The sequence below is a fragment of the Triturus cristatus genome, chromosome 7, assembly GCF_964204655.1.
Source record: "Triturus cristatus chromosome 7, aTriCri1.1, whole genome shotgun sequence".
Classification (NCBI taxonomy): Eukaryota; Metazoa; Chordata; class Amphibia; order Caudata; family Salamandridae; genus Triturus; species Triturus cristatus.
The window spans coordinates 1,149,964,380-1,149,978,625 of NC_140590.1; the positions used below are offsets into that span (position 1 = coordinate 1,149,964,380).

The window sequence follows — 14,246 nt, forward strand, 5'->3', positions numbered from 1 at the left end:
TCCTCAGGACCTTGAAGATAACCAGAAAAACGCACACTGTTTCATCGTGGGAGGCCAAAAATGGCCAGAGGTACCATCCTCCGGATCAGCGTGAAAGTGTGTAAAGGAAGAAACTGACATCATTGCGCCAGGAGAAAGCTTATATGCACTCTGATGACATCACATCCTGTGGACGACGTTGTTACAGTCACCCCAAGCCCTCTACCAACATGCAGAGGTACTGCTGTGGGAAACTTTCCAGATCCAGTCTGGCACCTAGGGATAATTCAAATGTAAGGAATCAGCGCCTAGACATCTTTATCAAATAGGATAGCAGAAGAAGGAAATCTGACCTCCAATACACTGGAGTTCTGACAGTATGTTTTTTTTTAAACATACTTTATTGATTTTCACAAGTTTCAATTACAGTCCAATATGGTTCACCTTTTGTGCATTTTACATTAGATTTCTGACAGTATGTTGAGGGAATAAAAGGAGACCATGCGTGGTATGACTGTCTGTTTAACAAGTTTACGACACCAATCAAAAGAATGTCCAGCACAGGTCTGAGCAGAGAGAAAGCTCTGATGAAGAAACCACTCTGTACCAGAGAAGAGTGCAAGGAGCACCTGGGGCTCAGAATCTCCCTTTAGGAAAGCCTTAAAGACCTGGCTTTTTATTCAGTAGGGAGAGTTAGTTTGTTTTGCAATCCTGTAAAACCCAGCTTCTCTAGCGAGCGGTCCACCAAGACTACAGCGCCTTGACGCATACGGGCATTTGTTGCACTTTATAAATTCTATTCATATCAGACAGAGATTCACATTATACAAGTGCACTAAGGAGGTACAACACTAAAGTACACCATGGGAAGTCAAAACATGCAGGTGCAACACAGGAAAAGACATCAACAACACACACATTGACAACATTACATAGAGGATCAGAAAGCAAGCGCTGCCAATGTTGATTTAAGAAGGATACAGCCACATGCAGCAGTAAGACTACACTAATTAGTAGTTACAGGCTTTTGAGTGTCGAGCTCCAAGTCACTGTGGTAAGAATTTGAAAGCAAATTAAAACAACTATCCCTCAGCTTGAATTATTGCATCACCTGTTTTCTGCATACAACCCCTCAGAAGGATGCAACTTGGATTCGACATGTAAAAATAATCAATGCCATCTCCCCAGTCCTGCTGGGTCCAACAGTCCATTTCACATGCTATTGCAGAGCTGATATCCTATTGTTATTAAATGCAATGGATCGGGTTCACAACATTCCACTCTGCAGTGTGTCACCCACCCCTTCAAACACAAGGGGCTCAGCCCACACAATACATTACTGCTGTTTAATACTTACAAAGAGAGAGAGAAGGAAGGCAGGAGAGCCCATGGGGACGCTGTCCTGTGAAAGGACAAACAGAAGCACTTATTAAAATCTTAAGATACGATTAAGTATACGCATTAGCTACACCAACGCCCACGCAAATATACTGAACGCGAGCAGCATTATCATATATACATACAGATACTGTCCCGAATCACAAGTACAAAAGACCCGACATGAGTAACATTATCATGTATACATACAGATAATGTCCAGGATACATATGCAAAAGTTACAGACATGAGCAATTTCTGCAAATAGCGATAGTGTACAGGAAAACACGTAGAGATGCACAGCCACGACCTACGCCAACATTAGCAATAAGAAACTGTACTGGGAAACATTTGCAAATGTAAGGGCAAGAGCATGATGTGTGGGCAGACATAATGTAGAGCATGAGCACGTGCAAACATTTTCACCTGGGTTCTAAAGGTTGCTCTGTGATGTGATCTAGGGACGCATTGATGCCATCACGATGGCGGTTCGGTGTAGGAGGAGCTTGGAGGGGGGTTTGTCTGTTGGGTTGGTTTAGGGAAAACAAAGCATATATATCGAGTGGCTGAACTGCACAATGTGAAACCAGATGACCTGGGATTAATTACAGCTTCCCAAATTAACCAAACTGTTTGGTCTTATTCAATTTGATTGACCTTGAAATACTGAATTCAGGATGTGTCCTGTACAAAACCTTTTCCTGTGCTTGATTTAATAAACAATAATGTTGTTCATGTATAATAGGAACCCAGGCCACCCGAAGAATACACATAACTGATATGACTCATAGTATACTATTGGCATTGTTGTTAGGGTGGGGGAGGCGGGGGACGAAAAATTAATGTTTCTACATTCATTTTAAAAAACCATCTCTTAAAAAAAAAAAAAAAACTTCTCAATGTACTGATATAATCTGATGTCCTAGGGTCAAACGGTTCTGTATGTTATAGAAATACACTTTTCCTGTAGGTCAAACAGTTCTGCATGTTGATGAAATACACTCTCTTGAATTTTGAAGAGACGTCTTTAAAATGTGTATTCCTAAAAGCTAAGGGGTGCAGAACACCCTAGTTATTTACTTTCTTTAACTTCAATTAACAATTGAATAACTGCTTGCCTGTTTATTTAACTTCTATTTAATGTTAGTGTTGAGTCCAGTAAACAGCAGCCCAGTGCTGCTGTTGACCAGGGGGCCGCATGTAAAGGTCAGGAGGGCCGCATGCAGCCCTAGGGCTGCACTTTGAGGATCACTGCTGTAGAGGGAAAGGCTAACACAGACACAGCCATGAGCAACACCACCATGTGCAGACAGATAAAGCTCAGGGACACGTACATAGGTACAACATGAAGAAAACCCTGTTTGCAGAGATAGTTTACCAAGTTCACACATGCACAACACTATTGTGTAAGGAGAGGTACTGTACCAAGGCACCTGAACAGGTATAAAAAAAACACCCAAACATGTGCAGACCGGTATTCTAGATGAGACAATGTCCACAGGCAAAGGCATGAGCAACATCTTTAGGACGAGTTATGGTACACACTAACACATACATTACTGCAGGCACAAGCAACTCCTCTAATAAGTTGTGAAAAATTACACAAAACACAAAAAATGCAGGCATGAGCAATATAAATATGTGAAGATAGAGAAACAGTACAAGGACAGCTACGTTGGCTTACACAAGTGCATGTAAAGTTACATATTTACATGTGATAATAGATGCACCGAAATAACAAGGACATATTTTGGCCTTTTGTAGGAAGCTGGCTATTTATATGATATATCAAAATGAGATATATAGTGTTAAGTATCCAGGGGTTCCTTTATGAGTGGACATGGGGCTTGGTATGGCAATCCCAAGGTGCTCTTGTAGGGGTAGTGTGGTTGAACAGCGTTAGGCTTATCACAGAGGAGCACAAGACATCTGAAAATACACACACTGGTCAATAAACGAGACACACGGCTCAATAAGGAGATCCACACCACTTTATAACAAGCATTTGCAATGCAATAGGTCTTGCATTTATGCAAGTTTAAGCTATTGGCATTGTAAATGACAATGCCTTTTATTTAGGTTTTAAAAACGAAAACAAAAATATAAAAAATTGTCATTTGCAAAGTCAAAGCTCAAACTCGCGTAAATGCGAGACCTATTGCAATGCAAATGCTTGTTTTTGTGAGGAGAGGCTTGGGGGCAGGGTGGGGTTTAAACGTGCCTCTTCTGTACTTCTGGGCACGAGCGCCCCCCCCTCCTCACACGATGAGATTTGTTTTCAAGTTGAAAGGTATGAGTCAGTCAATAACCTGGGTCATATGCCTGCTATGTGAAAATGATGCATCATGGCAGTGCTGGGGGAGGGGTGAGCACACCCACTACACGCTATTTTTGCAGATGCTTAACCATTGTTTACGGCCACAGGTGGTCTCTTCTGCCCTCCAGCTTTTACGTGGGACAGGCGCTCGAGGAAAACGTGGAGCTTCATGCCCCCGGATGCGGTCTTTTGTGATAACACGTAGCGGCAGAGATTTTATTTTTAGCCCAACATATCATTTACAACAATCGTGCGGAGGCCATTGGGTTCATGTTATGACCTCATTCGGTCCCTCCTGCATGCATACCCCAAGCAAAATACAGCTTGTGCTCTGATAATAATGTCGCATTTGCTGACATTTCGGTGCCAGAGGCGAGGAAGATGCATTTATTTTATTTACAAAGAATGTCCAATCCGACGATGCGCGCACTGCGATACATTCCTCACATGCTCGTCTTCCGCAATACACATCAAAAGCACTGACTTGCATGGACAGAAGAGAAACTTGCAAACTGTACGCTATTATTTCCAAAGCCGAGGAGCACCATGACCCGGCTCGTGAAGCAGTGTACGTCACAGCACTATCAGGTCACAGCTTGCCATCTTGACTCAAACTACACAGATTTCGGTCAAAACAAGTGGGAGTGGCGCGTGAACCAGCCACTGCCAAACCAGGTCCAGTTTCCAAGACCCTTTATTTAAAGGCCTTGCCCTGTAGAGCGCGCACCCCTGGAGGCCTGTTCAGCTCTAGCCAACAGTGATGCCTTGAACCAAAATCCTATTACTGTAGAGCTGCCTAGATCTTCAAAAAAAAAAACCTGCTGTTTGCAGCACAAAACAGTCATCTGCGCTCAGCGAGTGTGCTATTTCTGAATATAAAACATGCTGAATGTCGGGTCTCTTATTTGGCTGTGGATTCATGTTTCAGAGGCCACAACGACCTGCATCATCATCAAGAGTGCCTAATGAAAGCAAAATACACAAAAAAAAGCAGAAGCGAAGGCGTGGCACCTTGCATGTAACCTGAGACACCAGGAATGCAGCTGCCAGCCTGCGCGCCACTGCTCGCTCCCGAGACCCAAACTCAGTGGGAGTGAACCTTTAGAGAAAAGGCAGGACATGCACCCGTCTTTGGCCAATTGCGTGCTTTCATTATTGAAAGCCACACGCAAAGGCCAATGAAATGTGTGGGAGTTGCCAGACCCACACGGAGAAGTCTCAGGGAAATTTTGAGCCCTCACAAGAAGCCTCCCATAGAGCAGAGCATGCGTGCTGCGCTAGGCTCGACCTAAAAATAACAGGTATCTTTATATATGTTTAGGCACCAGAAGCAATTTGTTCAGGTAAAGTACATTTTTATTTTTTATTTTAATATTTTTATTAGAAACATTGGGCATCACCAACTCGTATGATCTATACAAAAGTTAGCCTCTAGCAGCATTATTACTTTTTAAACTTGTTAAAGCAATACTTGTACATGACTTCAGGAACCATCATGGCGACAGTACAACACAACAGCCCCGATACCTTCCATCCACCACCCCATATCTGACATTTGAACAGCCTCAGGTCTTGGTGGTTCACAAATATACCCCCTGAATTTATTCCAGTCTCCCCAGACTCTTGCCCATTTTTGGGGACATCCCCGATGCACATATACCGCCCTTTCCGCTACCATAGCTTCATCCATGTCCCTACACCATTCCTGCAACGTAGGAGACTCGCCCGATCCCCACCTCCTTGCAATATTCCTTTTAGCAACCATGATTTTCAGTGTTACCCAGTCCTGCGCTGGGTGGGTTAGGTCAGTCGGCTGCCACGTTTAGTAAGCATCGTTTTGGTTCTGGAAGCAACGATTCTTCCACAGTTTGAGACATAGTCCTCATTATCTTGACCCAATATGCCCTAATCTTCGGACATTCCCATATCGTATGGTAGAAAGTACCCTCCTCCCCACAATCCCGCAGACAAAATTGGTGTGCAGCCATCCCTATTTTAAAGAGGGTCACTCTGGTGTAATACGTACAATGAATTACTTTCAGTTGTATCAGCCGAAAGCGCGCCGGTATTGCAACCTCCCGAGGAGACGACAGTGCCTCCTGCCAATTTGCGTCATCCAATTCTCCCAAATCTGCAGGCCATTTCTGTCTAAGTGCCAACATGGGATCAGGCAATTTGTTTATCAACTTACGATAGGTGAATGAAGTGGCACTTTTATGCATATATTCAGTCAGCAATCTATCCTCTAAGGGAGTAGCCTCTGCCAAGATGGTACCTGCAGGTAGAACCGCCTGCAGCGCATGCTTAACCTGCATGTATCTGTAAATTTAGGATGGGGCAAGTTCATATTGGGCCTGCAGGTGTTCAAACGAGACTACCGCACCCTTCCTCCAGAGATCACCCACCATTGATATGCCTATCGCATCCCAGTTATCAAAGCCTTTACTGTTCTTTAATCGCCCAAGCCGCTGAGATGTCCAGAGTGGCGTCATTAGCTAAAGTACATTTTTAAATAGAAATTCTTTCCAATTTTTAGAAACTGCAATGTTATCCTATGGGATGAAAAGTCAATGCAGCATTCAGGTACAGTACAGTGACGTATGGGGCAAATCTCCAGGAGTTAAGGTGAGTGGTTGGCAAGGTCCAAGGCAGCACCAGCAGAACACCACCAGCGGCACGAGGGCGGCCAGGTGCAGAGGTGCAAAATAGCGTTGGTGCCCAATGTTACTGTATGGGGATCAGTCTTCACGTAAAGCGGCTGCAGGCTCGGAATGGGAGGCCAGTCGGGCTGAATCAACAGGGAGGGCTCAAGCCTTACGATACTTGGGGACGTAAGGACACCTTTGGTCCTCTTATCCACGGTCCAGGGGTGACGGGTGCAGAGGTGTCTTTAGGTGTCAGGTTTTTCTTACCGGTAGCAGTCACGAAAGGGGGGGCCTGCATGCAGAGGCTGCAAGCGACATCAGAGAGTTCACTGAAGGTGAAACCAAGGTGGACTCGGTCTCTGGAGGGCTGGGGGACCACATTGACAATGTTGGTCCATTTCAACTCTGGCTTGGAGCGACAGGTACAGTGGTGTCTTGAGGCATCGGGTCTCTGCGGTTACAAAGTCCTCACAGGAGTCTTTGGGTGGTTGCAGGGAAGCAGGTCCCCTACTTCTCAGGAGGTCTTAGTTCCTGAGTCAATTGTTGGCAGGTTTCCCGGGCTTTGGGGATTCAACAGCTGCAGGTCAAGTTGACTTTTGGTGCAATTGTTGTAGTCAGCAGGCAGGCCAGCAAGGTTGGCGCCAGGTCAGTTGCTGGGTCTTCAGTTCCTGCAGGAAGCGACTCTTCACATTCTTTTAGGCCTTTCTGGTCAGCAGGATCTAATTTTCTGGTGCCAGGGGCTCCCCCTAAGTACTGAATTTAGAGGTGTTAGGGGCGTGCAGGGTGGTAGCCAATGGGCTACAGACCCTTGGGGTCACTACGCCCCCTACATAACCACTTCTTGTGGGAAGTGGGCGTGACCCTGTCCCAGAGTTCCCAAGTGTGCCAACACAAAGAAAGTAACTTCTGAAAAGTCGTATCCACACTAGGTTGGGCCACCTTTGGGGTGGTACGAGCATGGGGGGGTGGGCACACCCATCCAATCAGCTAATTTCCAGCCTGGTCAGGTGCCAAAAGGCTCTAAACAAAGGGAAGTCAGCCTCCTCTCCTGTGAGTGGAGCCACATTCACATTTCAATGATGGGAGCTTCTTGAAGCTTGCCTGCCTAGAAATGCTACTCAGTAGGTCATCTTGAGGAAGGGGTTCCGAGGGTTGAACTTGGCCCCATCTACAAGGTGACGCAAGTATACAACTGATCCCTGCCCTTTCTCGCACTTGCTTGCCTTGATAAAGAGGCCTGTACTTCTCAGAGCCTCAAGGACTTTGCCATGGTGGATCAGGTGATCCTGCTAGGTGGAACTATAGACAGCAATATCGTCAAGATAAGCTGCACTAAAAGATTTCAGCGCAGCAAAGCCTTTCTTCACCAGCCTTTGGAAGGTGGCAGGGGCATTCTTTAGTCCAAAGGGTATAAAAGTGAACTGATAATGCCCATCTGGAGTCGAGAATGCTGATTTTTCTTTTGCACCATGGGTCAGACCAATCTGCCAGTACCCTGTTGTCAAATAAAAAGTACTGAGATTCTTAGCTGCCCTTAACCTGTCAATTAATTTGTCACCCCAAGGAATTGGGTGTGCATCTGTCTTGGTTGCAGCATTGCGGCCCCTATAGTCCCCACAAAAAGATTATGTTACTTACCCTGTAAGTATCGGTTCTTGGCATGTAGAGCTGCAGATTCACATGCTTTGCATACTCCTGCCATCTAGTGTTGTGTCCGGATGTTTGCAAGTTGTGGTGCTTCGAAGAAGTCTTTTCCAGTCACGAGGTAAGGTGACTCCTCCTTTCGGTGATATTGAGCATGGGCATCGTCTCAAATGTTAGATTATTTTCCCGCAATAGGGTGAGAAAGGAGTAAGTGAGTGTAGTATAGAGATGTCCATGCATATGTAGGGAAAAATAAGAACTGCATCAACCACAGGTGTCAGGAAAGGAGGGAGGGGGCATGTGAATCTACAACTCTATATGCCATGCATATGTAGTGTGAAAAATAAGAACTGCAACAACCACAGGTGTCAGGACAGGAGGGAGGGCGCATGTGAATCTACAGCTCTATATGCCAAGAACAGATGCTTACAGGGTAAGTAACATAATCCGTTCATGGCATGGGTGCTGTAGATACACATGGTTTGCATAGACTGTAGAGCAGTTCCCTCTGAAAGTGGTGGCTAACCAGTTGGTGTTGCATATGTTTGAAAAAAAGTATTTTTTAGCACTGCTTGTCCTACATTAGCTTGTCGATGTGCTAATACAGCCACACAATAACGTTTGGTCAATGTGTGTAGTGTAGACCATATAGCTGCCTTACATATGTCAGCTAAAGGAATGTTACCTACAAAGGCCATAGACACTTCTATTTTGCGCGTAGAATGTGTTCTAGGGGGTATAGTTAAAGTTCTTTTAGCTTTAACATAACAAGTTGAATACACTTAACAATCCACCTAGAAATACTGGATTTAAAAATAGGATTTCATTTATGAGGTGGATCAAATGCAACAAAAAGTTGTTCTGTTTTACGAAATTCTTCTGTTCTATCAATATAGTACAATAGTGCTCTTTTGACATCAAGTGTGTGTGTAAAGCCCTTTCTGCTACTAAATCTGATTGGGGGAAGAACACAGGTAACTTAACTGATTGGTTGATAAAAAAAACAGAAACTACTTTTGGAAGGAATTTTGGGTTTGTACGAAGAACCTCTCTATCTTTGTGAAGCTGAAACAAAGGTTCTTCTAAGGTTAATGCCTGCTCCTCACCAAAACATCTAAATGAAGTGATAGAAATTAGAAAGACAACCTTCCATGAAAGAAATTGTAAAGCACAATTGTGTAAAGGCTCAAAAGGTGGACCCATAATCCTTGTGAGAAAAATATTAAGGTTCCAGACAGGTGCAGGTGGTACCTTGGGAGGTATTATTCTTTTTTGGCAAACTTATGTTTATTAGCATTTGATATATACTTCGAAGCGGTACAGCGTATGAGGAGACAAAGCAATTATACAAAGTATAACTTTTGAATTGTGCTGAGGTTGAGCCTTGACATATAGCATAAACATAGACTGATCTTTGTAAAGTACATATAGTAACAGGTACAGTTTCGGAAATTGTAAAGGTACTAGGTCATCCAAAAAAAGGAAAACTTGCATGCTCAACCCGTCTTTCTTTTGCGACAGGTTTTAAACAAATCCTTCCAACCGGGAAGGTACCCTTTAACTAAAAACCCACCCCCCTCCCAATAAACAATTTAAGTGGTGGTCTTGACAGGTTCGCAATGTAGCCTGTAGTCTATGTGTCAGGTATTAGAACTGAAAGAAGTGCAAATTTCGAAGAGAGGGCGGACACACTGCCAATGGTAAGCCCCATGTGAGGTAGGACCCCATTTATATTCAAAATTTTTGTAATCGTCCCGGAAAATGGCCGTCATTTTCTCGAGACAGAGTAACTTGCAGAGTCGAGAATGCCACATTGAGAGGGTGGGAGCTGCTTTCTTTTTCCACGCTGCCAATATCGCAACCTTCGCGGCTCCTATGCAGGTCCACATGATGGCTTTGTCTGCTTTAATTTGGTATTCTAAAGATGGATCCCTAACACTCAAGAGTACTCCCTCTATAGATGTCGGTATGGGGTACCCCAATATGCTTTTAATTTGCGCGCGAGGATCTCTTCCCAAAAAGGCCTTATTATAGGGCAGTCCCACCAGATGTGTTCGAAGTCACCTAGTAGACCACACCCTCTCCAGCATTTGTCTGATGTATTTGGGAAGATCCGTTTGAGTTTTCTAGGGTATAGGTACCAATCCATCAGTGTTTTTAGGTGTGCTTCACGGAGTTCTAGGAAGTGGTTAAATTTGGCGATATTTGACCACAGCCCAGCCCATTCCCTATCCGATATGTCTCTTTGCACTACACTCTCCCACATAGCCATATATCTAGGCCTCGGAGAGCGGGTGGCAGCCAGCAAGGACGTGTGCAGAAACAAAATTACCCCCCTCATAGAGCCTACTTTTTGTACAAATTTTCCAAAACTTGTTCTTTCTCTTGTGGCTGCATCAATAATGTGGGGGGTAAGAGCCCAGTGTTTGAGTTGAAGATAATGGAAATGTTCATCAGGCTCTAGGTGAAATTCCCTTCTGCAGTTCTCGAAAGTTAGAATGTCTTAATTATGAAAGAGATGAGACAGCATAAGACACCCTCCTTCTTTCCAGGGCTTTCCAGGGCTTAAAGGGCCCATCGAGGAGAGCCGGGGGGAAGGCCGGGTTGAAATGTATTAGGGTGTAGGGCGAAGGGAATGTGGTCCATAGCTCGTGCCCGGAAATAGAGTCCCAAACCTTCAGGGTAGTGCATGTGGGGGTACTAATGTAGGCGTTCAGAGGTCTCTCCTTCTTAGGTTTCCATATAAGGTCCCAGATTGTCCGACCCGCAATAGCGCGGTCCATATGAAGGCAATGCTTCTCCGATTCCCTTTTAGACCATTCCGCCACTATCCGCAATTGGGCTACTTTGTAATAAAGGCCGAAATCTGGTAAACCCACTCCCCCCTCCGCTCGTGGTCATCTCAGTATGTGAAAGGACAGTCTGGCTTTACCACCTTGCCAAATAAAATGAGTGAGGAGTGACCTGACCTTGGAAAGAAATTCTCTATCAAGCTCAAAAGGTATCGCGTGTATGCGGCCAAGCCAAGAGATAACAAGCATTGTGCATGCAACAGTTGATGTTGCACCAAGGATATTGTGCTGCATAACTAAATACCTATAAGGTCCCAAAAGCGAGACCTATTGGCTATGCCCATGCTTGTCTTTAGTTTAATGGTGCTGTTCCACATTGGCAATACAGCAATAATATTTTTTTTGTTTCTGCAGATGCGGCAGAATGCTAGCACAAAGCACTGCCAAAGTTAATAAGTTTGCTTTGGAGGGGCAGGAGGCAAGAGCGTGTGGCTTTGACAATGCTTATTTTTATATAGTGCTCACTGTTTGGTAGCGCTTTAAGCAACATATGTCACAGTTATCCAGTACCTAACCGAATGGCACTCACTTTGCAAATCTCCACATAGACTAAAAAGTGAGTCTAAATACGCAATTTTTATGACCATATTAATGTGATTGTTCACCTTTTGGGTATGTTTACCACAACTCATCGCAAATATGTGGTCCGCAGGCGGACATGCAACAACCATCCACAATGCTGTGCGATTTAGGTTTTTGAGCGAGCTGGTAGATTAGAGATAGGAACAAAAACAATGTAATCGAGGCCCTCAATAGCAGATTGTCTTGTTAAAAGAACGTCAAATAACATAAAACTGCACTGAAGTGTTGGCAATTTCCTTGCAGTTAGGATAGAAGGATTTCGGTCCACTTAATTGTAATGAATGTGTCCCTCAATGATTAAAGTCTGGCATTTTAGAACTCTGGAATAATTTCAACGATTCAACTAAGCCTTTTTCATATCTTCTTTCTAATATTTACATTTCATAACTGTACAGTTTGTACAAACTCCTAAGAAACATATACTGAATGGAGTGTGGGCAGGCCTTTAAGTGGGCTGGGTCCTGCTGGTGCTCAGCACTGGCTGCTCTACAAAGCAGGGGCTGAGAAGGGTCCCTATCGGGCTCTCCATTTTTGCCCTCACCCACAGGGTAAAAAAACAATCTCAACTCTGCATCAGTGCCACCCTTCACTGCATTTAATTTAAGTTCAAAGAGACTCGTTATAGTTCTTTCAGTCTCATCATTCTTAAACTGAATAATTTTCAAGGTTATATATATATACTGCGATGCCGTAGTTGTTACTAATTTATCTTATACAACTAACAACCATTGACAAAGCCATTAGTCATGGCTTGTTGTAGGTGTAATGTTAGTAGTATTATATATCTGGATGCAGTTACAGAAGCAGCAAAATACCAGTCAGGCGGCATACTATGCTAAGCACAGATTTTGAGTTTACGCATTTATAAGCCACGCCTTATATCGGCCACACCCCTATAAGAGAAACCCCGTTTTTTACATCCCACTTAAAGTCCTGAGTGTGGGGTCGAATTTGCAACTCACACAATGCCGACAGATCTCAACAACGTACCGCTAACTCACTGAGCTATCTTAGCAGGCAAGGCAAGGTAAGACTGTCGGTTCCTCACCACAACCAGCCTGGGCAAACTCGCCTCAACAAAAACCAAAGTAATGTGGCCCACTGGCCCCCAAAAAAACACACAGAAATGACCGTATTTGAAAACGATGGCTTTGTGGCAAGCAGGAAAACGATTGTTTCTAAATGTTGTGGCCATTTTGTACTTGCCTTTCATTTGCCGTCGGATGGAATGTGCTTCGGGAAGTGATCCCTTGTGTGGACTGCACAACGCGCAGGGCTGCGTGCATGTTTGTGGAAGAAATGGTTGAGCCTCGTCTGAGCAACAGTCAGAGGCAAATTAAACCACTAGCAGGACCCAGAACGCCGTCGCGAATGAAACAACCTCCTAAAATAAAGTTCAACCCCGAAAGCTGCGTAGAAGCAAGAATGTAGTTGCAAATTAGGCAATAGCAAAGCCTGAATTTTCCAGCTTTCACAGTTTCTGCCCAGAATAAATATTGCATACAATAGAAATAATTTGCAAAATGATGGTTCGCATTATTTATTTGTACCACTCTTATGTTTTATCCCTTTGAAATCTTTCCAAGCACCTGTCCTTATTTTCAATAAAAACAACATCGAAGACGCAGCATGCATATGGGATAATTCAGCTGTGTTTGAAAATCAAGAGTCAATCACAACAGAAAGATCCTACAGGCCTTTTAGTAACTTTCTACGACATACACAATCCAAACAGAGACGGAAAGGAAGACGTCTACCATCTTGGCATACTTCACTCCCTCTAGCTAAAGGGTTTAAGATAATAGTACTGCTGATGTTAGATTCGAACAGGTGATGGCAAAAAAAAACTCTGCTTGCAACGGGAATCTAACATCAGCACTTTTTGCAATTACAAACAGCGAAATATTAAATGCATGCAAACGCAGCTTCAATTTCTTGCAGAGAGCAAAAACACGGCCTCCAGCAACACTGCACGACAAAAAGTAAATAACATACTGTATGCACTACAACTGTAGACCAACTTAATCTAAACACATAAGGTTGACAGTTCCTTTGTAAAGAACTTCAGCATTATACAAGGTACCAATTTTAGACGACGGGAAGAAAACACTATCAATGTAGACAAAACATACATTTTGATAATCACCTCCCAAAAATTCTATTGCATCCACCCACACAGGAAAGAAACCACAAACTACATGCAGAAGTGGCCCAGGTACATTGGCCAAACAGTCAACGCATAAAAACAAAACATTTGTCTTGACTAATGACAGCACTCGAAATGTCTTCACTTCAGTGCTTTTAAAGTAGTCGTCTTAGAAAAATGCAGGAAAAATATTTTTTTTAGTCATGTAATTTAAGACTTCGCAGGGATGACTTCAAAGGCTCTGGGGATGTACTAAGAGTCACAAGCACCTGGTGCACAACAAGCCCCATCGGCACCTTTGTAGCAGCATCAACACGATAGTCACAAGCTAGAACGACGAGACAGTCGGTGGGGTAATTAGCTTGCCAGGCCTCGATACATTGAAAAGAAGTGTTCAAGAGCAGCTCTGTAAAGCGCTCCATAAAATCATAAATATGTGCATACAGATATCCTGATAGAATAGCGCGGGACTTATATTCTGTGCATTTAATAAGACTCTGTTAAAAAGGCTAACTAAAAAACTGGGAAAAGGCATGTGCTCATTAAAGATCGGTAAACCAGACTGATACTGCTACAGCCCAACTGGGCACCAGATTACCTATGCCACAGGGAAAAAAAACAGGATGCCGAGCACATATTATCCCTCAAAAACACTAGAGACATCCATCCATCGACTCTGTTCACAAAGAAAAAAGAGAGGCAGC

General features: G+C 43.8%; 1 protein-coding gene across 2 annotated transcripts in view; it reads right to left on the reverse strand.

Moving 5' to 3' along the window:
• Positions 1–14,246, reverse strand: part of BRD8 (bromodomain containing 8) — a 716,998-nt gene that overhangs the window by 321,752 nt on the left and 381,000 nt on the right. The window contains exon 21 of one of the 2 annotated variants that reach the window (XM_085618373.1): positions 1,337–1,381. The exons of the other annotated variant lie outside the window; for it this stretch is intronic. Within the exon in view, the coding sequence (XP_085474499.1) occupies positions 1,337–1,381 (45 nt within the window). The remainder of the gene's footprint in view (positions 1–1,336; positions 1,382–14,246) is intronic. 2 annotated transcript variants of the gene reach the window in all.